We start from the raw sequence: 23,034 nt of genomic DNA on the forward strand, positions 1-23,034 counted from the left end.
TTCTGATTGATGGAGGGAGAGATGGGGCAGGGAGCCAGTCAAGCTTGGGGAACAAATTCCTTCTCCAGGACGCTTTGCTCCAGGATCTTAGAGCCCAGACTCTACGGCCATTAATTCCCGCACCACCCAGCCGGAAGGGAAGGGCTGGGGCAGGTCTCTGCGCTCCACATGTCACAGGAGGACAAGGCAGAACGAACCATGTCACAGAATGAATCAATTGCATAGCCTGGACTAGAACCCAGGACTCCTACCTGCCAGCTCTCTGCTCTAACCATTAGACCCCACTCCGCCCGCAGTCAGGATAGACCCCAGGAGTCCTGATTCCTAGACACACACACACACACACACACACACACACACACGTTTCTTTAACCCAGTGGTTCTCAACCCGGGTTATGGGTGCCCCTGGGGTACACAGAGGTCTTCCAGGGGGTACACCAACAGGCTACACAAAAAGCATTAGCGAAGTCAGGACAAACTAAAATGTCATACAGACAATGACTTGTTTCTACTGCTCTGTATACTGTTGGGTGTGTTTTGTTATAGGATTATAGTCTGTTAAAATATGTGTATATTAAATTCAATATGGGGTTTGTGAAGACAGAGCAGCAATCCAAGATGGCGTCTGAACTGCCATCTTGTGACCGCCATCTTGTTGTTTACGGTGATCATGGTCCAGTCATAACTGGATCCAACCGGTTTTTCCCACCATTGGCAGCTCCCAGGACAATTTTACCTCAGACTGTTTCCACCCCGCTGGGACTGTACCATGTTTTCCCGCCACTCCGTGCAGGAAGGGCCGGGACGGGCTGAGCAGTGGTACAGTCCGTTCCCTCCGGCCCTCCCCGCCCCCGGCAGCGCTGAAGGACGCCATTCCCGACGGGGCGAGACGGGCAGCGGCCGCTCGCTCCATTCGACCTGCTCCTGTTCCTGGTACCACACGGGGCCTGGCTGAGGGGGGCTGGGTGGAGGGGGGGCGAGGGGCCTGGCTGACGGGGGGGGCTGGTTGGAGGTGGGCAAGAGGCCTGACCGAGGGGGGGGCGAGGGACACTGCTGGGGGGGGACACTGGTTGGAGGGGGGACTTGCAGCTCAGTGGGGGGCCCTGACTGGAGTGGGCTGAGGCCCCACTACCCCAACCCAGTCCTCGCCTTAACCCTGCCCGAGGCCCCCGCCTCCCTCTGCGCCCCACGTGACCAGGTGGGGGTTCATTGGGGACCTGCGTGGCCCTGTCACCGGGCGCCCGCCCACTGGTGCCCAGGCCCAGCCCCCGCAGCTCCAGAAGTGGGGGGCTGCGACGTTCGGCCGTCGTCAGCCTTGCAGACATCGACCCTCCAGCACCCCAGTTGATTTATACTGAAATCAGTCACGGGGGCTGGGCCCGTCCATCAGTGACACAAGGGGGGGCTGGGCCCGTCCACCAGTGACACTGGGGGGGCCGGGCCTGTCCACCAGTGACTGATTTCAGGGTCACTAGGGGCCGTCGCCCAGCCTCATAGACACTCCCCAGAGCATGGCAGGGAGAGGCTAGGGCGCGCCCAAGGTCAGGAGCAGAGCCGGGGCAGAACCCAGGAGTCCTGACTCCAGCCCCACCCCGCACACAGCTGAGTCCCACTTCTACCCACAGGGCTCGAGGGGACGTGGCAAGAGGCAGAGATGGCCCCGTCCGGGCTGAAGGCTGTGGTGCGCGAGAGTGAGTGCAGAGCCGGGGGGTCTGAGCCCGGTCGGGGGCAGGGTCTGGTTGGGTGTGGGTCTAGGGGGGCAGGGCCCAGTTGGGGGGCCCTGGGAGGGGCGCTCCTGGGGGTGTTGCACCCTCAGGGAGGATTAGGAGTCAGTCGGAGCAGAGAGCTCCCCCCCCACCCGCCTGTCACACACCAGGAGGGGGAGGAGGGTGTCTGCCCCATCCCCAAGGGCTGCCCCCTCCCATAGGAGCTGCACTTTGCGGGGGCGTCATCGTCCTCATCCTCGTCTCTTTCCATCGGGATGACTCCCGCCAGGGCCGGTGCAAGGATATTTTCCACCCTCGGCGAAACTTCCACCTTGCGCCCCCCCTCCCTCTCTCCTCCCTCCGACAACCTCCGAAAACTAGTAAAGTTAGCATTATAAACAGCCTGTCAGAACAGGTAACGGCTGCACGTGAGGAGAAAAATGATGTCATAGCCACCCCCCCGTAGTGAAGCAGTACACTTCTGCCCTGCCCCAACAAAGAGCTGGGGTAGGCTACAGCTGTAATGTAGGAGAGAACAAGTTAAAGCCTTACACTTGATGAGCATGGCCTCCACTGCCTTGTGCATGCTGGACTCTGAGGTGTTAGTTGCTATGTGTTAGTCATTGTCTTCTGGCCACACCCTGACCCACTGTGAGGGCTGTGTTACTTCAGAAGCCCAACCCACTGCTGAATCTCCAGCCCAGGCTGCAGTGGACGGGGCCTGTGGCTAAATTCAGACCACAGACCTAGGGTTTAAAAGACCCTTGGAAAGTGGATTAAGTTCTGATGTTTCATGGTTTCCCCCAGAACTGGGACAGAGGAAAAGTGGCCCACAGCTCAGGATGGCCGGTGGTGCTAACAACCCTTAGCTCTTCTCTTAGCTTTTCCTCCCTAAATTGCCACAATTAGGAGGTCCTGACAGGTGACTTTTGAATACTTGGGGTGGGCCATACTGCCCTGGTTCAAGAGGGGTCTCTGAACAGGAATAGCAGGGTGCTGCGGGTCAGGAGTGAAGGGCATCTGCAGAGCCGTGACGGGGGGAACCCAGGACTGGAATAGCTGCGGGTCAGGAGTGAGGGGCACTGGCGGAGCTGGGAATGGGGAGGGGAGCAAAGGGCTGGGATAGCAGGGGGCTGCGGTCAGGAGTGAGGGGCATCTGCAGAGCCGAGAGGCAGGGATCCCAGGACTGGAATAGCTGCAGGTCAGGAGTGAGGCAGAGCCGGTGGGAGACAGACCAGGGCTGGCATAGCAGGGGGCTGTGGACAGGAATGAGGGGCACTGGCGGAGCTGAGAATGGGTGGGAGCCCGGGGCTGGGATAGCAAGGGCTCCAGTCAGTAGTGAGGGGCACTGGCACAGCTGGTGGGGGCAGTCCAGGGCTGGCGTTGGGGGGGTGTAGCTGCAGTTCAGGGTCGAAATGCCTGGGCGGAGATGCGTGGAGAAAGCAGGTCCGTGTCTGCCTTCGCCATGTCTGGATCCAGTCTGTGCTGCCAGCCCCTTACCGTGCACTCGAGCCCCACGTGCCCCAGTGAACGGGGCGTCCGCATGCCGCAGGTGTAAAGGAACTGCAGGAAAGCAGCAGGGAGGCCAGTGCGTCCTGGTGCAGAATAGCCCCTGGAGCCTCATTGGGACCGAGCAGCCAAGTCCTGATGGGCTAGAGGTGGGGTAGGGAGAGGCATTACTTGAGTTATGGGGGAAACATAGTGTGTTGGGCAGTGCACTCACGCACGCCCGCTATCGGGAGGGAGCGTGAGAGTGAGAGCACAGGTCAGGGTCTCGGGGCTATTGCCCTATGGGGCCAGCCAGAATCAGGTGCTTCGTAGGGATAAAACAAACAGATGTATTATGGTAGCACCCCGGAGCCCCAGTTATGGACCAAGGCCCCATTTTGCAAGGTGTTGTACATTATTCATTAGGTGTATTACGGTAGCACCCAGGAGCATCAGTCATGGGTCAGGGTACCATTGTGCTGGGCACAACAAAAAGATGGTGCTTGGCCCAAAGAGCTGACTATCTAATTGCTTCGCTTGGCTGTGGAAGGTGCCCAGGAGACAGGCCGGCAGTTCCCTGAGCGGGGCATGCCTTGGAGGGGTTCTATGTGCAGGACTCAGGATTTGAAGTCTTTGTTGTGTTGCTGTCCCCCACATGCAGTAGAGGGTCCCTGGATCCCCTCCAGTCGAGGGGTGCTGGGCAGGATCTGTTCTCTTCTTGCACGGGGCCAGATCCTTAGTTCAGCTGCACTCGTATCCAGCCTGACAGAAAGAAAGGGGGATCAGACCCATGGCCCATCTAGCCTGTCACCCCACCACGATCGCTGACTGGGGGCTCTGCTAGGAGCACAACGCTATCTGGCCTGAAAGCAGCCTCTGAGCCACTTCCCCGAGGGGTCCTTCCACCAGCCAGTGGGTCCTGGCTCAGGGCACAGCCGTCCCGTCCGAGCCCCACCGCTAATCCCTGTCTCTTTCCCTTGCAGAGATCCTCAGCGTGGTCCTTCGTAGCGTGAAGAAGGAAAGAGAATGGAAGGTAAGCAGGCCGGGCCCCCTGGGGATATGCTGTATCCATATATCGTGCTCCTCCCCCTCCAGCCTCTTGGGATTCATTAGGAACCTGAGGTTTTCCAGGCTGGATCAGATCCCTGCTGTCTAGTTCATCATCCGTCCCCAGCTAGGCTTGGGTATGTCTGCCTTCCCACTGCGCTGGATCAGACCCAGCTTGTCCAGCTAGCCCCATATCTCCCCCCACACACACACACACCGGATCAGACCACTGGGCCCAGTCAGCCAGCCTGGGTGGGAGGAGGAGCAGGAGAGCGCCAAGCATGGGGGCAGTATGCACCATTGGGCAGGCAGGTTATTGAGCCCCCGGCATGGACTGGGCTGGGGGGTATGGAGCAGTGGGCTAGGCCGGTGCAGCAGAGCTTGCTCAGTGGCCGGATTTGGTGCAGCGGGATGCTGGACTGCACAGAGCAATGGGTTCATTCAGCACGGCAGGAAGGTGGTGGAGATATTGGGCTGATGGCCTACAGGGCTTTCCTAGGGGAACACGGAACTAAATGTAAAGCGTAATTTGTGCACAGTGCATCCATTCCCCACATTTCAAGATTTTGAGACTTTGGATATGAGCAGCTAAGGTTCTTATGAAGCACTTTTCAGTTTCTCCTCTGTACACTGCATTCATTTTATTTATTTATTTTTTGTTTTTGCAGTTATATAAAAAAGCTTGAAATTGCTTATGGGGTTTTTTTAATAAAGCTATTTGCTAGCCCTAGACTTAGAGGCAAATTGTTAAACTGATTAATGGAAGTTGTATTCAGACTTCAGCTACTGTCTGAAGCTCTAGTTTTGTTAAAGTTCTGAGATTCCATTAAATGTGTAATGTGAAAAAAAAACCATGGAGACTCCCCTCATTCCATTTCTCTGTGCCCTGATCCTGGTTCTGTCCAAGGGCTGGGGAGCGGGTATCTGGTGGATCAGAGCAGGGGACTGGGAGCTAGGACTCCTGGGTTCTGACCATGCCTCTTTCACTCACCCTGTCACCTGGGCGAAGAGGCTGATCTCCTCCTGTCTAGGAGGATGGAACCATTCTGAATGGTCAGGTGTCCCAGGTTTGTCTCCTACATCTCGTACCAGCCACTCTGCTCAGAGCTGCTCTTCCAGTAGCTCCTCACGCAGTCCTTAGCACGGTCAGCTCAGCCAAGTGCAGTCTTGGTACCGGCCCTGCTGCTCTGCTGTGGAAGGGCTGGGCCAGGAGCCATCAGCTCTGCTGTTAGCAGTCGCTCTGCTCTCTTGGCTGTGCCGTGGATGATGACGGTGGGCGGCTGGGCTCAGGGCAGTGACTAGTTCATCCGAAGTGGAGCGCTCATCTCTCGCTACCCCAGGTGCTGATCATGGACCACCCCAGCACGCGCATCCTCTCATCGTCCTGCACGATGTCCGACATCGTGGACGAAGGCATCACACGTGAGTGGCCTCTCCCTCCCGTCTGCTCCCCCTGCCAGGGCTCCCCTCCCCCTTGGATACACCTCACAGTCTTGGAGTTGACTTGCCTACATTCATGTTTGCATCTAGTTTCCCTCCTTTGCAGCCCCCTAGACGCCCTCCTTGCTGTTGGTACCTTCCCAGCCAGGTCGGGTTCCCTTAGCCCAGCGCTTTCAGCCCCTGGAGCCTCTTCACTGCTTTTCTCAGACTCCCATTAACTCCTTGCTGCTCCTCCCCCATGCTGTGGGCAGGGTCCTGGCTGGGGAGGGGGAATGCTGGCTCCCTGCTCCAGGGTGGAGGAGCCCTGGGGTTGAGGGGCACAGAGCTGAGCCAGCACTCTAGCGGGGTGCCCCCAGCACAGTACAGAGGGACGTTCCCTCGCTGCTCCGTACTATGGCAGCATCGCAGATCCACAGCCCCACATCAAAGCGGCTACTGCATTGTAGCCCGTGGAACGCCCCAGCCTGCTGCCAGCGAACATCGCTGTGCCCCTTGGCTTTCCCTCCCCCCATCCCGGTGGAGAGAGGCTGGGGCGGGTGGCTAGGACACACTGACCCGCGCCCAGTGTCTGCTCTCTCCTAGTTGTGGAAGATATTAACAAGTGCCGGGAGCCAATCCCCAGCCTGGAGGCCATCTACCTGCTCAGCCCAGTGGAGGAGGTAGGAGCTCGGGCCTGGGGCAGCTGGATGGGGAGCAGGGGAGACCCCGGGGCAGCTCCTAGTGCTGCCTGGAGGTGGCGCTGTCCGGGGCGATGCGCAGCACAACGTCAGGATGGGAATGGGGCCAGTCAGGGCTCCCCAGGAGGCTGCTTCCCCGGAGCTGGGCTTCGTGTTCTTTGCCACGTGAGGCACAGACTGTCCCCCAGACCTCTCCGCAGTGCAGTCCTGTGGGGGTTGGATGGGCAGGTGCAGCAGGCGGAGAGAGGCGACCTCAGCTGAGACTCAAAGCGAAGGAGACTCGCTGAGGCAGAGGCTCAGGGAGCAGGGGCTGTTGGGGAGGAGGCTCCTGAATCTGCAGCAGGGAGGCGAGTGGAGGGAGACCAGGGGCAGGGGGCCCTGACAGAGCAGGGTGAAGCCCAGAACCCGCAGGGGCTGCCCGCGGAGGGAGCGCTGTAGGAGAGGACTGCGAGCTGGGGCCTGGGACTTGGAACAGGACAGCCAGGTTCTCACCTGTCACAATGGCTGGTCGAGGAGTCCGAACATCTTCCGAAAACCCTGCCTGGCTAGCTGGCGTGGCGAAGCTGCAGGTGCCCAGCCTGGCACCGGGGGAGGGAGAGGGCCCTGATGGCAGCTGCCTGGGATTGCTGCTCGGCCGGCTGTTCCCTGGGCACTGCTCAGATCCCACTTAGTTCAGCAGCAAGGCCAATGCCAGGCCCCATCTGTGGCCGGGCACGGACACTTCTGTGCCAGCAAGAGATGTGGCTGGGCCCTGAGGATGTCCCGGGCACATGGGCACATGCCTTGCTCCAGGCGAGGAGGGAGCCCAGAGCCAGGGGGGTGAAAACCAGCCCACCTCCCGATGGCATCATGCTAGGCCCTGAGTCCCCAGGGGCTGGGCATGGGCTGGGCCCTTTGGGCAGCAGGGAGGGGCCTTGGCTGGTGCTGACAACCCCCCTCTTCTCCCTTTGCAGTCAGTGCAGGCTCTGATCAATGACTTCCAGGGCACCCCCACCTTCAACTACAAGGCAGCTCACGTCTTCTTCCTCAGCCGTGAGTATCGGGGGTCGGGGGATCCCCCAGCTGGGAGCCTGGCCAGCGGCACACTGGAGCCTGGGGGTGGGAGGGGTCTCTCTCTGCTGGCAGGCCAGTGCGCACCCCCCTGATTACGCTCTGCCCTCCTGCAGGGGGATGCAGCCCCAGCAGAGCAGACCGAACGACTCCACCTATCCCTTTCCCCTCTTCTCCTCCTGCCTCCAGCCAGCATTGCTCACAGACACCTGCAGGGTGTGCCCAGAAAGGTGGCCTCTGGCTACTGTTCCCAGCATGCATTGCTCCATCAGTCCCAACTGGGGTGAGGAGGTGGGACACCACCAGAATACCCAGTGTGTCAGGGTCAGATCTGCTTCTCCCCATTACAGCGGCAGGGGGAGCCCAAGTCCCCGTTCCTCTTTGTGCATCATCCTGAGTTGTACACTCCAGTCACTCAGCCCTGTGGGGGGGCTGAGGGCAGGGTGTGAGGCAGGGGCTGTGTAGGAGAGATTGTGCCCCCCCTGCTGCTGATGCTGCAGAAAGCGAGAACCCGGCATGACTCTGGTTCGGGGGGGCTGGACTCATTGTTGACTCCTGTGTGGCACTGCTGGCTTGCTCAGGTTCCCCACAGGTGTGCAGCACTACTGCCCCTGCTATGCCCATCCTGGCCCCGTCCGTGGGGGCTGGCGCTGTGCTAAGGGTCCTGAGCCCTGTGCCTGTCACTCCCACCCACTGCCTTTGCTTTGCAGCCTGTCCTGAGTCTCTGTTCAACGAGCTGAGGAAGTCACGGATCACCAAGGCCATCAAAACCCTCAAGGAGATCAACATGGCCTTCCTGCCCTACGAGAGCCAGGTGAGGGGTGGCCGGGCTTTGGAGGAGCAGGGCCGCGGGGTGGACGGTGATGTACGACACTCCACCCTTAGTGTTTCATGTGGCTCGGCGGGGGGAACCTTTCCCTTCTAGGGCCCTGGGTTTGACGCCAGCACAGGGCAGCATGGACTAGCTGGCTGCTCTCACCCTGTGAGACGTGGAATCACTGGCTTGCACCTGGTGGGGATGGTAGATGTATGGGGGAGGAGGGTCCTGCCTCCCTGGCTTTACCAGCTCTTACTGATGGTTTATACCAGGCCTTCAAGACAGCCCAATACTCCACACACCTGCCCTTTGCCCAACTGCCCCATCCCCTCCTTGTGTCATCAGTGGATTTCCCCCCTCACGCCCCTGAGGGGCAGGGCTGTGTTGTCAGCCCCATTGCATTGATGGGGAAACTGAGGCACCGAGAGACATGAGCCTGGTCTACACACAAAAGCTTTGTTGGTATGGGTTTGTTACAGGGACATGAGAGAAAAAATCCCCCCTGTAACTGATGCAGCTGTGCTGGCAGAGCCCCTGGGTAGATGCCGTCATGCTGGCAAGGCAGTCCTTTCGCCACTGTAGCTGATTTCATCTGGGGTACCGGTGCCAGCTGTGCCAAGAGAAGCTTTGGCTGGTATAAGCTGAGTGTCCATCAGGAGGCTTTGCTGGCTCACCTGTCCCGTTGTGCCAGCAAACCCTTTGTGGGCCGATACTGTTTTATTGGTGTCCAAGCATGTTTGTCCCAGTGGCTCGTTCTTTTCGGCCAGTGAAATAAGCGACAGCGGCAGACGCGCCTTGATGCCGGGTTTGCCCGTGGCTATGCTGGGGCTTTCGCCAGACTAGAAGCGTGGCCAAGCCCCCTCCCGCAACATTGACTTCTCCAGGGCAGAGACACACCCCTGAGGGCACCCGGGAGTCTGCAGCCACGTAAGGACCTGAACCTGGGGCATCTTCATCCCAGGCTGGTGCATGAATCTCTGGGCCACTATCCCTCTACCACAACAGGAGTGGCACTGGCAAAGGGATCTTTCCCTCACTAGGGGCTTGCTACGGCTCCGCCAGGCTGGCCTGGTCCAACAGCGCATCTTAGGGGTGCGGTATGGGGCACAGCTGACCTGGCTGCCAGCAGTTGGCACCAGGGTCTGATCTCTGCTCTCCCCCGTCCCCCAGGTGTACTCCCTGGACAGGCCACAGACCTTCCACAACTGGTTCAGCCCCCACCGCTTTTTCGAAAAGAACAAGCAGATGGAGATGCTGGCAGAGCAGATTGCCACATTGTGTGAAAGCCTGGAGGAGTATCCAGCCATCCGCTACAGGAAGTGAGTGTGCCCAGAGGGAGAAGGGTACCCGGCCATCCTCTATAGGAAGTGAGTGTGCCCGAGGGGAGGGGTACCCAGCCATCTGCTTCAGGAAGTGAGTGTGCCCAGGGGAAGGGGTACCCCGCTATCCCCTATAGGAAGTGACTGTGCCATGGGGAGGTACCCGGCCATCCTCTACAGGAAGTGAGTGTGCCCAGAGGGCGAGGGTACCTGGTCATCTCCTACAGGAAGTGCGTGTGCCCCAGGGGAGGAGCTGTTTCTGACCCACAGGGTTTGTCTTTGCTGCAGGGACCATGAAGATAATTTCCACTTGGCACACGCTGTGCTGGCCAAACTCAAGGAGTTCAAGGCATACGAGCCCAGCATGGGACAGGTGAGCAAGCTGTGCCGGCCACGCCCTCGCCATGGGACAGAGCCGTGGGGGAGGGGGAACACATGAGAAGTAAAAGGAAGGAGGAGTGATTTAGAACCCGCTCGGAGATCCTGGCGAGGGGAGGGGTGAGGGTCTAGACCCCCTTGGAGATCCTGAGGGGTTGGCAGAACAATAGCATTTCCTCTGTGGCTGGACTAATGGCCCCAGCCCTTCTCTAACACTGGCTGTGGGCAGATCTCAAAGCGCTCTACAAAGGCCAGTGTCCTTATCCCCTCTGAACAGATGGGGAAACTGAGGCACCGAGTGGGGAAGTGTGCGCCCAGCACAATCTCTCTGTTTATAAACAGGGCAGTTCGGTCACCGCTTCGCACATAGAGCCTCTTCCACACCTGGACACTCCTGTCTGTGTGTGCTCCTACACCCATCACCATGGTATCGGAACCTCACTAATGAATTCAGCCTTCCAGGGGAGGCAGGGTGGGCTGTGTTACAGATGGGAAACTGAGGCATGCAGGGAGTCTGTCAGAGCAGGAATAGAACCCAGCTCTCCCCAGCCTTAGCCACAAGTCAGCCCTGGCTTGTGGGCTTCCTCCAGCTTCTGCCATCCCCGTCCCACCCCCAGCAGAGGGGAGCTGCAAACCCACCCTGCCCTGGATTCTTACACGGGAAACCCAGTGTCTCCTGTCCCCCTAGGAGAAGCAAAGTGATGTAAAATCCAAGGCCTGCCCAGATCTCTCCCTCCTGTTGCCTCTGCTCTTGCTTCCAGCCTTTGCTGCTGGCAGACTGTGCACCTGTGACCAATTGGGAATGTCTAATATCTTTTATGAAGCCGATGCGTGCCTCAGTTTCCCCTACATATTTCATGGCTTCTCTGGTGGGGGGTGGGGAGGAAGGACTCTCAGGGAAGGTAAGAGTCATGGGCGGGGGTGTCACCTCCCTGTCTTGGTGAAATGAAGGGAATCCAACCCAGATCAGCCTGGGGGCCAGAAAGACCGTGCCGGCTCCAATGGCTCCTGGCTGGATGCTCCCAGCAGGGAATTGGAGCAGGGCCCCCAGCTCGAGAACACAGGGTTGGGAAGGTTTGAGCTGGGGGATAAGTGGGGGAAGCTGGGAGCTCTCACCTGAGAACTGACCAAGATCAGGCCGAGGCCTGGTCTACATGAGGCCATTGGGTCGGTGCAACTGCATCGCTCGGGGGTATGGGAAAGGTGGCATCACTGAAGCGGAGTAGCTGAAGTGGTTTACATGTAGACAGGCCCTGAGCGAGAGACCCGGAGCTGAAAACAGGTTTCTCTGCAGCTCGGCCGGGCTCTGGGCTGACCAGAACGGCCTCTTGCTTTAACCTTCAGTGGGCTGGGCTGCCCGGGCTGGGGTCCAGGTGCCTAAGAAACCCGACTGTTCTGACAACGCTGGGTGAGTGGCCCTGTCACCCGGGCTGAGGGGCGTCGGGCCCTGCGGAGTGGAAGGGTCTCTACCAGGATCTGTCTCAGCTGGACTCGCTGGGCTGGGCTCACGGGGTGAAGCCTAGCGGTTCAGTCTCAGGTGGTGGGGAGGCCATGTGGCCTGTCCCGGAGGAAGAGAGAAACCTGTTGGGGTCTGGCACAGCAAAGGGCTTCCTCCCAGAGACTTCCACAGCTGGGGCCCTGGCACCGACCCTGTGGCTCCATGACCGCACCATTCCTCTCTACTTTCCCATCCACCGAGGCAGTGTTGCCTAGTGGATAGAGCCCTGGACTGGGACGGGAGACCCGGGTTCCATTCCCAGCTGGGTGACCTTGGGCAAGTCACCTCCCCTATTTGTGCCTCAGTTTCCCCATCTGTAAAATGGGGATAATGATACCAGTCTCGGGCAGGGGGGCCCCCCTCTGGGATAGCTGGCTGCCATGGCACAATCGCTCTGTAACTCACAGCTGGCAGCACAGGCCTGCCTCCAGAGGGGAGCCTGGCACACACCTGGCTGCCAAAACCATCTACACAGGGAAGGGCTTGACAGCATGCTTGTTAACCACTGGAGCTACTTGCTGCAGCAGAGCTGGCTCCAGCCTGCAGCCCCAGTCTGATCTGGGCTATTCTCAGGAGCTGACGGCTGCTCTCAGGAGGGCAAAATCCTGCTCTGTGCACACCCTGCTGCTGTTACTCCCGTGAGTCCCCCCAGGGATATTCCTGAGGCTCTTGCCAAGCCTCCCTGTCACGGGTGTAAGCACTATCCCCATGTTACACGGGGGAAACTGAGGCATGGAGCAGTGTGCCAGGAGTAGGTGGCAGAGGCAGGAATAGGAGCCAGGAATCCTGCCTGCCCAGCCCCCTTCAATAGAATCCAGACAGCATACCCACTGCAGGGCAGGGAGTGCTGACTCAAGCCCCTGCTCTCAATGCAATGCTGGCTCCATGCAGCACAATCCCGGCTGGCCAGTCCAATGTGCCCCTGCCTTGCCAGCTGGCGCAGAAAGAACCCCAGGGTCTCTTGTAGCATGGCCTCTAGCAGTCAGATCTCCAAAGCCACCCAGCCCGCGGTCCCAGTGCACTGTGGCCTTGTCTGCACTAGTCCCTCTTGCCTTGATGTTTCCCAGCTGCCAGCCCTGAGAGGTAGCTGGGACAGGCAGTGCTGTGGCACCCACCAGTGCACTAACCACCCCTCTGCTCTGGGCAGGGTGGGGTGACCCGGTGGTTACGCCAGCCCCCATCTGCACTCGGGGATCCCTCCAGCAGAGCCGAACTGGCAAAGGTGTGAGCAGAGTCCCGTGGGAGGTGGGGGTGGGGGCTGGGCATAGCAACCCATCCAGGCTGGGTAGGGCTGGAGAGGAATGAAGGCGCCAGCTCTGGGTTCATGTCCCTGCTCTGCCACAGACTCCCTGTGTGACCTTGGGTGAGTCACCCAGCCCCTCTGGGCCTCCATCCCCCTCTGCAAAGGGGTGACAGCCCTGCCCAGCCCCACGTGCATGGGGGGGCAGGATGCAGCAATGATAGTGCTACAGTGGTGGGGGCCAGATACTCCTCCAAGAGAGGCGCTCCCCCGTCAGCCTCAACCCATTTACCCAGAGGCTGTGGAGACCTGCCAGGCGGGTACGTGGTGGCTGATCCGACGTTCTGCTCCCGAGCATGGCTGAAAATCGGGCCACGCACTGAGGTCGGACAGTTGGGGAAGCGTCAGGGGCTGTATGTCCCCCCCGCCCCCAACTGTCTGTGCTACCCAGCGAAGAGCAGACGCAGCCCCTTGCCGAGGTGCTCCTGGGTGGGCTTGGGTTCCACTGGGGCTGCGGGAGCCGGTTTCAGAGCTGTCTGCCATGAGAGCGCAGGGCTGGTCTCCTATTGCCACCTGCTGTGCAAAGAGGGCAGTGCATGCTGATCAGGCAGGGAGCGAGGGCTGGGCCAGCCTCCCCATGATGTGAGTCTGAGATGCTGACCATTTGAGTGGTCTCTGTCCAACTGGATGCTGGGGGGCCACCCAGGCTGGGAGTGGGGAGCTAGAGCCTCATATGGGGTCCCAGCTCAGATGCAAGGTGGGGCATAGGGATAACGTCCCATCGTCCCCCTCTGGGACCCTGTATCAAAGAGTCTCTGGGCCTGGTGTTGGTTCATGATAGACTCGCCAGGCCCTTCTGGTGTAGTTCCCCCCCTCCCTACGCAGCATATGGGGCAGGGAGCAGTCGGGGGGCTGCCTTGTAAGGGGCATGCTCCCGTTGGTGGAGAGGCACGAGCAGAGAACGTGCTTGGGGGAGGGGGGCATTGCTATTTGCACGAGGGGCAGGTAGCCCGTCCCTGCAGGGTGGGGAGCTCTCCCTGCCAGTCAGGGCAGGACCCCAGGGCACGTCCCAGCTAGCTTGGGGCGTGTCTCTTGGCTTCCCCCTGGGGTTGGGGCTGGGCCACAGAGAGGGCGGGTGGTGAAGTTTCAGGCCACCAGGGCCCATTGGATTGTGCCATGTAAGCCAGGCCAGGAACCCTCCGCCAGAGCAGGGGGTGACGGGTTTCTCTCTCCTTTGCCCCAGGGCCCCGACAAAGCCCGTTCTCAGCTGCTGATCGTGGACCGGAGCTTCGACCTGGTGTCCCCACTGCTGCACGAGCTCACCTACCAGGCCATGGCCTACGACCTGCTCAGCATCGAGAACGACACCTACAAGTAGGGCCTGGCTGCCAGCAGGGGGCGCCCCGCATCCCTCCTCAGGCGGGCTGGGGGGGATGTGACCCAGGCACCTGCACTGCTCCGCAGCCCCCACACTGGGGGGAGGGGTGCCACAGTCTGACCTTGTCTCCCCCCTGCAGGTACGAGACGACGGGCATCAGCGACTCGCAGGAGAAAGAGGCGCTGCTAGACGAAGACGACGAACTCTGGGTGCAGTTACGCCACATGCACATCGCTGACGTCTCCAAGTGAGCGCGCTCAGCCCTGCCCCCTGACACACCCCTCCATGCCCCACCGATCCACCGGACATGCCCCTCAGTGCCCCACCCAGGGCCGGGACCCATCCACCCCCGGACACACCACTCCGTGCCCCACCAAATGCCGGGACACCCCCAGACACACCCCTCCGTGCCCTGCCTAGTGCCGGGACTCGCTACCCCCCACTTTGGCACAGCCCTCCCCTCCCCGCCCACTGCCAGGACCTCCCCCCTCGGACACACCTCTCCCACCCAGTGCCAGGACAGCCCACCCCGTTGACACACCCCTCCCCCTCTTTTCCAGTGCCAGGACTTCCCCCATCCTCCCCTTCAGATACACCCCTCCCCACTCTGGGGCCCCCTCAGACACACCCCTCCCCTTTCCTTCCCATCGAGTGCTGAAACCCCACTCCCCCTTGGATACACTCCTCTCCCACCCAGTGCAGGGACACCCCCCCGCAACACACCCCTCTCCTGCTCAGTGCCAGGACTCCCTCTCCCCCTCCCACCCAGTGCTGGGGCTTGTCCCTCAGACATGCTCCCCTCTGAGTGCTGAGACCCCCTGGACCCAGCCCCTCTCCTCAAATGACCTCTGAGCCCTCCCTTCCAGAGCCACTGTCCACATCTCCTCTTGGGGATCCCCCTGGACACTGTCTTTCCCCAAGCCCAGGGTCTCCCCATGCACCTCACAGATCCCTTGAGTGAGTCCCTCACCGACCTCCTGCTGGGCCTGCCACTGGCCCCAGACCCCCCCAGCAGAGTGCCAGGAGCCCCCTGAGGTGCACTGAACTCTGCCTTGGGGTAACTTAGGAAGAGGAGGTCCCCCCGCCCATCTGAGGCTCTCGAGGCAGAGAACCCTGGTGCCCGTGGGGTGGGGCTCCATCCCCTGTAGCATAGGACATGGCACCCCCTACCTCCAAGACAGTGCCTGGCTCCGTCCTGACCCCTCTCCCTGCCGCAGGAAGGTGACAGAGCTGCTGCGCACCTTCTGTGAGAGCAAGAGGCTGACCACGGACAAGGTGCGGCGGGAGTTGGGGGGAGCGATTGGGAGTCCGGGATGGGGGGACCCTTCCCACTGCCACTGATGGGGAGGAGAAGCTATCCTGCTGCCCCAGGAGGGGTTGGCGGAGGCGGGGGCTGTCCCATTGCTCTCAGGGTTTGCCTGTAAAGGGCTAAGAGGTGTATATGGAGTCCCCTGCCCCCCAGCCAGAGCTCTGGAGCTCCCCACAGTGGGGGAGGGCAGAGGCCCATGGGGTGGGGTCAGACAGCAGGATCGGGACTGCACAGGGAAAGCTGCAGGGAGCCAACGCTGGCATCTCCCCGGCACGCTGCCACTGTACACCTTGAGGGGCGCTCGGGTTGTGGGGCTCCTGTGTCATTCCAGCTGGCCTGGGAAGGGCAGGTCTAACCTAAGCCGCAGCCACGCGTGGCCTGAGTGACCCGCCCTGGCACAAGTGGCTGGGCTGCTGCGGCTGTCCCCAGGAGAGGCCTCTGCCCTGCAGGGGGCTCCGTGCGCTGGGAGGGGCTGGGATCTCACCACCGCTTCCCTCCAGGCCAACATCGAGGACCTATCCCAGATCCTGAAGAAGATGCCCCAGTACCACAAAGAGCTGAACAAGGTAACAGGGCTGGGGCTGTTAGTGGGCGGGGGGCAGGGCATTCATTGGGGCTGATGGGAGGGGCAGGGTGCTCTGTGGGGCTAGTGACGGACAGTAGGGACTCTCCTGGGGGGCAGGGCACTCTGGGGTACTCCGCTTTACTGCCTGATGAGAGCTGCTGACCTGTCTGGTCGGGCAGAACCATTTTCCCCCCAGGTGCTGTGTGGCACCATGGGCAGCAGCCTGCCTGTCAGTGCCCAGAGCTGCCACGTTTGCCCCACCAATGGCAGCCCTTGGGTAACGCCCGTGCCCTGCTGCTGCAGCTCTCGGGAGAGGGCCTTGGTGGGCTTCCAAACCAGCCCATTGGAGCCACTTCTGGTGCCACTGGGCCATGTGCCAACAGAAAGCTCCTGGCCACTGGCACAGGTACCCGGACACCTGCTGGTCTCCAAGCCCCCAACCTTGTGGTGACTAACAGAAAAGCCATGGGCTGTTTTGGAAGCTGCTCCCTCGTCCTGATCCTCCCCTCCCGCTGCCCCGCTCCATCCCACAGGTGGCTGCACATCAGTGCTGGGCAAAACTATCCCTATATACTCAGCTTCTACAGCCGATTGGGGCTGCCACTCTGGCTGAGGGGCCCTCCTTGTGGGTTGGGGGGTTCAGGTGCTCTGGACCAGCCGGTGATGCAGTAAACTCCCCCCGTGCCCCGGTCTCTCCCCGCAGTACTCCACGCACCTGAACCTGGCCGAGCACTGCATGCGGCACTTCAAAGGGACGGTGGAGAAGCTGTGCAGCGTGGAGCAGGTGGGTCTGTGGGCAGAGCCTGGCTTGGGGGCAGAGTCTGGCTCATGGTCTCAGCCTGGAGAGAGGGGTCTCAGACCCGCAGGTTCGCTGGAGCCAGGGCCAGCCCCCCCATGCAGCACCGGGGATGCAGAAGGGGGACATGGGGCTCGGGTTACTCCCTGGGGCCCCGTTGCTCACCCCAGAGGGAGCTGACCCCAGGGAGGAGGGGGCCCTGGCACGGAGTAGGCGAGCTCTGGGTCATGGGGCCCTCACATCTCCCATCCTGCTGCGGAGGCGGGAGGAAGCAGAGTGGCCTGACCTGGGCCTTGTGTGTGCGCCCCCTCCCCCCACAGGACCTGGCCATGGGAACGGACGTGGACGGGGAGAAGATCAAGGACCCCATGAAGATCATTGTGCCCGTCCTGCTGGACCCCAGCGTGCAGGCCTACGACAAGATCCGCATCATCTTGATCTACATCTTCCTGAAGAATGGTAACGCCACAGGCCTGCAGGGGGAGCACTGGGGGCCTGCTGCTGCAGGGGGCATTCCTGGAGGCAGGGCCCAGGCCTGTGGGGCTGGGGGGGAATAGCACTGCTCAGACTGGCACGGCCCCCAGCCATGTAGGGCGCCTCCCGGCCAGCCACTTCCCAGGGCCTGTGTCCAGCCTGGCTCTACGGCCCTGTCTCCCCTCTGCCCACCTCTCAGTGCATGCAAGCCTGCCAGTGCGCTATGCCCACGTTCCGCACTGCCCCCTGGGGTCAGACCTGGTGGCCTTTGCACCCTGCTGCTGCCTTCCGAGCAGTGTCCGCTCTCCACACTCCCCCCAGCCCGTTCTCTGCGGGGAGGAGGGACATCCCTCTCTTCCTGCAGGCTGCTCAGATACCATGTTTTGTCTCTGAGCCTCCTGCGACCAGTCCCCTGCCCACCCCTTGTGTCATCCCTGTACCAGCTCCCTGCTTCTTGCTGCATCCAGCCCCTTCCCCAAACTCACCAGGGCCTAGGGAACCTCCCTGACCCTGACACTTGGCACAGTCCCTCTTCCCCCTTCGGTTCCTGCCCCATGCTGGCTTGGTGGGGCAGCACCCTGCTCCGGGCTCTTCCTGTAACCCTGCTCAGGCACTGCCCCTGGGCCCATTGCCCAGGCCAGGGTGCCCTCATGGGGCTCCTCTGGCTGCCTGGCTGCCCAGTTTCCTGGCCAGGGGGCACTGTGGAGTTGCCAGGCCTCCCCATCTGCACTAAGCAGCAGTAAATGGTTTGGGAGGGCGGGGCGGGGGGGGCCCGTTGCCCTCCTTCCAGCTCAAGGCCTCACAGCCTTAAAGAGCCAGGCCTTGGCTCTGACATTGCACCTGACTGGCCGCAGAAGGGGGAGCACAGATCAGGGGGACGGGGGCTCCCATTGTACTGCCAGGGGGAGCTAGAGAGACCCCTGCCCCCAGCGCCCGAGAAAACCTGTTGAGGGAGGAGCAGCAAGAACCTAAATTCGATCATTAACTGTGTGGGGTCCAGTGGGTTAGAGCAGATGATGCTGGGAGCCAGGACTCCTGGGTTCTGTCCTCAGCTCTGGGAGGGCAGTGGGGTCTAGTGGGGGCTGGGAGCCAGGACTCCTGGGTCTACCCCCAGCTCTGAGAGGGGTGGGAAGAGCAGGATCTCAGGATTTGATCAGGGAACTAGGACTCCTGGGGCCACGGACTCATGTGCCTGGGCTGTGGGTGCATCCCAGGGCTGCTAGCGCTGACCTGTCTGTCCCCGTGCAGGTGTGGACAAGGAGAACCTCACCAAGCTGATCCAGCATGCCAACATCCAGCAGCAGAGAGACATCATCCACAACATGCAGTTCCTGGGCATCTCTCTCACGCCTGGGGTAAGGGACTGGGGCCGGGGGCCAGCAGCTGTACCCATGCCAGGGGGCAGATCTGTGCTGCACAGGGGAGCCCAGGCCATCCTGGAGGTGCCCCCCTATGGCAGTGACCTACTCCCAGCACAGAGGTTGCCTCTGTCCCTGTACAGTGGGGTGACGCCCTCCCCATATGAGGGTGACCCCCGAGTTACTCCCCATCTGGGGTGACTTCTTCTGCCCCGGCAGAGGATACTGGGAGTCAGGACCTCAGATCGCCAGGGAGCTGGAGCTGGTGACCACTGCTTGGGGTGGCCATGCGGTGAATGGGGGGAAGCAGCTCTGTTCTCCCATCAATCTCTCTCCCTCCTCTCTCTCTCTCTCTCTCTCTCTCTCTCTCGCTCAGTGATCCATTCTGTTCTTTTCTCTGCCTCTCCCCTGCCAGCCTGGCTGGCGCGACTCAGGTAGGCCGCGCTCTCCCTGTCTGCCCCTGTTCCCACCCCGCACCTCCTCCCTGCTGCCTCTCACCCCTCTCCCTTCCTCCCCCAGAGCGGGCAGCTGCGACCGGAGAGGAAGGTGCGGCTGGAGTCCAGCTACCAGCTCTCCCGCTGGACCCCCATGCTCAAGGACATCATGGAGGTACCGGGCCATCTACTTCCTGGCTTTGGGGGCTTCCCCCAAGCCCCCACCCCCTCCACACTGCCCCTTCTCCTCGAGACACCACCCCCTCCAAGCTGCCCCTTCTCCTCGAGACCCCATCTCCTCCACGCTGCCCCTTCCCCCAGCCCCCAACCCCTCCACACTGCCCCTTCCCTGCAGGACCCCTTCCCCACCCTCCTTAGCTGCTGCCGGTGAGGATGCGGATACAGGTAAAAGGCGGCTTGTGGATCGCGGGCTGATGCACATCCACACTTTTGTATCTGCGCAGGGCTCTAGCCATGTGAGGGGCTCATCAGAGAGTCCTCTCCTGCTGCCGTCCTTAGGGGTCTTAAATCCTAGACACGAGTGCAGGGGAGTTGTCTTACCCGGTGCTGAGACGTTGCCACCTCTGGGGTGGGCCATGGGCGGTTTATACAGCGGTCCCTCACCGTGGCTGAATTCTTCCTAAGGAGTGGCAGGCAGCTATTAACAGCCGCCCAGCAGCGCTGCCCGAGAGTCTAGGGCAGGAGGTGATCAGTGTGTGAGGCTGGAAGTGCAGGGGATCCAGGCAGCACACTGTCGTGACTGGCACTGGAATCTGAATGGCTGGCAGGGTCCTTGGTCTAACCTCCAGTGAGGAGCAGCTGTTTGACGCTCATCTAAAGGATGAACTCCTGCAGCACAGTACTGGTCACGCCCCCTGCAGACCCCCCCCCGCCCGCTCCCTGCAGTACAGCGCCCCCTAGCGCCGCACTGGGGCAGGACTGACTGCCAGGGGAGAGTGTTCCCTGCAGAGCCCCCTGCCCGCTCCCTGCAGTACAGCGCCCCCTAGCGCCGCACTGGGGCAGCACTGACTGCCAGGGGAGGGCGCCCCCTGCTGAGCCCTACGCCCGCTCCCTGCAATACAGCACCCCCTAGCGCCACACTGGGGCAGCACTGACTGCCAGGGGAGAGTGCCCCCTGCTGAGCCCTCCGCCTGCTCCCTGCAGTACAGCGCCCCCTAGCGCCGCACTGGGGCAGCACTGACTGCCAGGGGAGAGTGCCCCCTGCTGAGCCCTCCGCCTGCTCCCTGCAGTACAGCGCCCCCAAGCGCTGCACAGGGGTCAACACTGACTGCCAGGGGAGGGCGCCCCCTGCTGAGCCCTACGCCAGCACCCTGCAGTACAGCGCCCCCTAGCGCCACACTAGGGTTATAGAGCACCCTCTGCTGACTCACTAGTAACCCCCAGCACCCAGTAAGCTTTTCCTTAGAGGTCTCCTATCCAAGCACTGCCTGGGCCCAAACCCGCTTAGCTTGTGAGAGGTGACATGGTCACTCCATCCCCTGACCCTTGCTGGGGGCTGAGCCCCTCATCGCCCTGTCCTGTGGGGCACTCCTCAAGGGGGTGGGGGGGCACACTTAGTTGCCTTCAACCTACTGGCTTGGGGCTTCTCCAGGCCAAGAATTAACCCCCCAACCGGAGCTCCTGTCCCTAGCAGATCACAGGCGGGAGGCTCCCAGGCCCCTGTTCCAGCATTGTGATGGTTCCTCCTGCGGGATTTTGGGGCAGGCAGTTGCGGTAGCCTCAATCCCATGCCTAATCCAATCGGGGTGCCCCCTCTCTGCGCCAGCCACAGCTTGGCAGGCCTTAAGCTTCCCTGTACAAGTCAATGCAAGAGACTAATGTAAAAGCCCCTATTATGTGGCATTAGGATGTATCATATCCTGGGCCCCTTGCGTGCCTGGGACACACCTCATGGAGCAAGAGGCAGGGCCTGGATCTGCCCGCAGCAGGAAAGGGGCACTGAGGCAGCCCCCTGCCTTCCCTCCCCCGCCCCCCAAATGAGGGGCCCTGGATCTGGCTGCAGGAGGTCTCCGCCCTCCTCATAACGGTGGATGGGTGGGGAGTTCACAGCAGGGCACTGAGCAGCTGAGGGGGATGTGGGGAGATGGGGGGGCATCACTGGAGGAGTCAGCGTGTTCTTTGCTGGCTCCCCATGCCCCACCCTGGAAAGGGAGGCCCAGGCTGCTCCCCCCAGGGACTGTCAATCATTCAGTGAGGAGCCGTCCCAGCCCCTCCACCCCAATGGAGCCTGGCTTGGCCACCAGATCCGAGGTTCCTGCTGATCTGTCCTCTCTCCACCCCCCCACCCCCTGCCAGGACATCATTGAGGACAAACTGGACAAGAATCTGTGGCCCTTTGTGTCGGACCCGGTCCCCACCACCAGCTCCCAGGCTACCGTCCCCTTCGTGTTGGACCCGGTCCCTACCACCAGCTCCCAGGCTGCTGTCAGGTAAGGCTGAGCCTGGCTGGGCTGTGGGTGGCAGAGCCCTGACACACACACCCCAGGATGTAGGAGCCTCTGTGCCTGGGAGTGTGTGGCCAGGACCCTGCCCTCTACGGGGGAGGGGATGTCCAAGAGCCTGGAGCTTACCATGTACCCCGCGCCCCAGCAGTCCCTCAACACACCAGGACCCAGGATGGAGGAAAGGGACTGGCCGAGCTTTAGACAGCACCCCCAGCCCAGTGCAGGTGTCACCCTCCCCTATTCCCTCTTGCCTGCTTTGGGACTCCTGTCCCACTCCCTTGGGCAGGGCCTGCCCCCCAGCCTCCTCCAGGCCCTGCCCTTCCATCTGGCATTCCCTCAGCGAGCCCCTGGTATCCACACTGCCCCTCTCTCCCCCCAGCGCCCGCTTTAGGCATTGGCACAAGAACAAGCCAGCGGCCGAGTACCGGACGGGCCCGCGCCTCATCATTTACGTGCTGGGTGGGCTGTCCATGTCTGAGATGCGCTGCGCCTACGAAATGACCCCGGCCACCAAGGGCAAGTGGGAGGTGGTGATCGGTGAGTGGGGCGAGTCCTGGGGGGAAGGGCGGCTGGAATGCCCGGTCAGGGAGAGTTGGGACCCCCTGGGAGGGGGAGACCCTAGAACTGCCTGCCCAGCACCCACAGGGCTCCCATGCTACCCTCTGTCCTCCCGCACCCGGGGGCCTGGGAACAGATGTGCTTGCCCCACATGGCCTGTATCTAGCCACCTGATCTCCTGGCCTCTGGCTCCCCAGGCCTCTCCTTGCCCAGGGACCATGTGTGGGGGCCCAGTCAGACACCCCCAGTAACTCCCATAGGGATATGGCTCACCCCCTGCACACACCCCTCGAAGACCCAAGGGTGAGGAACACTGTCAGCGCGTGGATTCTTGCCTGGCTGTGCAGGGTACAGCGGCACGAGGGGTGCGGTGCCAGGCCATGGAGGGTAGGAGACAGTCCCTCCCCCCCCTGCACTAGAGCAGGGTCCAGCTGCAAGGATGGGGGTGATGGTGATGCCAGCCACATACCTGCCTCACTGTGCCCACCGCTGCCAACCACCTCTCTCTCCCCCAGGTTCCAGTCACATCCTGACCCCCAAGCGCTTCCTGGATGACATCCAAACCCTCAACCAGCTGGACCCCGAGGAGGCCTAGAAGCAGCCCCCTCCCCCCAGAGACTCTGCCCCCCACAGCTTGCTGCCCCCAGCTCCACCTGCTCTTCTCAACAAGGCCCCTTCCCCCCTACTCCTGGCTGCGGTGTCAGTTCTTGGGCGGGGGGAGGACTCCCAGGCTGCTTGGCTGTTCGGGCAGGGGGCAGGCCAGGCTTCCTCCCTCTGGCACAGCCTCTAGGGCTGTTACCCTTTGTGCCCCGTGGCCACCCTGCCCCCGATGGGGTAGGGGGAGAGTCAGGCTCCATTATCTACCAGCTTCAGCCATTCCTACCTCCCCTGCCTGGGACCCAAAGCACAGCCCCTCTCCCTCCCCCTCCTGCCACCCCTCTGTCAGCGATGGGGGGCGCACAGAGGCTGCTACCAGCATCTGGCTTTGGGGGGGGATGTGACCCAGCCACTGAGCCCCAGGCTGTGTCTGTCCAGTC

At 61.6% G+C, this 23,034-nt stretch overlaps 1 protein-coding gene across 1 annotated transcript; it reads left to right on the forward strand.

Moving 5' to 3' along the window:
- Positions 1 to 1,654: 1,654 nt before the first annotated feature.
- LOC141974886 (syntaxin-binding protein 2-like) lies at positions 1,655 to 22,626 on the forward strand. The gene is made up of 20 exons (XM_074934918.1): positions 1,655 to 1,691; positions 4,178 to 4,227; positions 5,582 to 5,663; positions 6,264 to 6,340; positions 7,312 to 7,390; positions 8,119 to 8,222; positions 9,396 to 9,544; positions 9,833 to 9,917; positions 13,904 to 14,034; positions 14,178 to 14,285; positions 15,256 to 15,313; positions 15,848 to 15,913; positions 16,616 to 16,696; positions 17,029 to 17,167; positions 18,431 to 18,537; positions 19,060 to 19,149; positions 21,291 to 21,371; positions 21,414 to 21,424; positions 21,819 to 21,976; positions 22,513 to 22,626. The coding sequence occupies exons 1-20, from the start codon at positions 1,655 to 1,657 to the stop codon at positions 22,590 to 22,592; spliced, it is 1,773 nt and encodes a 590-aa protein (XP_074791019.1). The 3' UTR covers positions 22,593 to 22,626.
- Positions 22,627 to 23,034: the final 408 nt, after the last annotated feature.

Source organism: Natator depressus, chromosome 20 (assembly GCF_965152275.1).
Source record: "Natator depressus isolate rNatDep1 chromosome 20, rNatDep2.hap1, whole genome shotgun sequence".
Classification (NCBI taxonomy): Eukaryota; Metazoa; Chordata; order Testudines; family Cheloniidae; genus Natator; species Natator depressus.

Bases quoted from the DNA above. Each gene is read 5' to 3' on its own strand.
- LOC141974886 (XM_074934918.1), top strand. From the start codon at position 1,655: ATGGCCCCGTCCGGGCTGAAGGCTGTGGTGCGCGAGA. The intron at 9,545-9,832 runs GTGAGTGTGCCC...TCTTTGCTGCAG, and splicing joins CCAGCCATCCGCTACAGGAA to GGACCATGAAGATAATTTCC. The intron at 9,918-13,903 runs GTGAGCAAGCTG...CCTTTGCCCCAG, and splicing joins ACGAGCCCAGCATGGGACAG to GGCCCCGACAAAGCCCGTTC.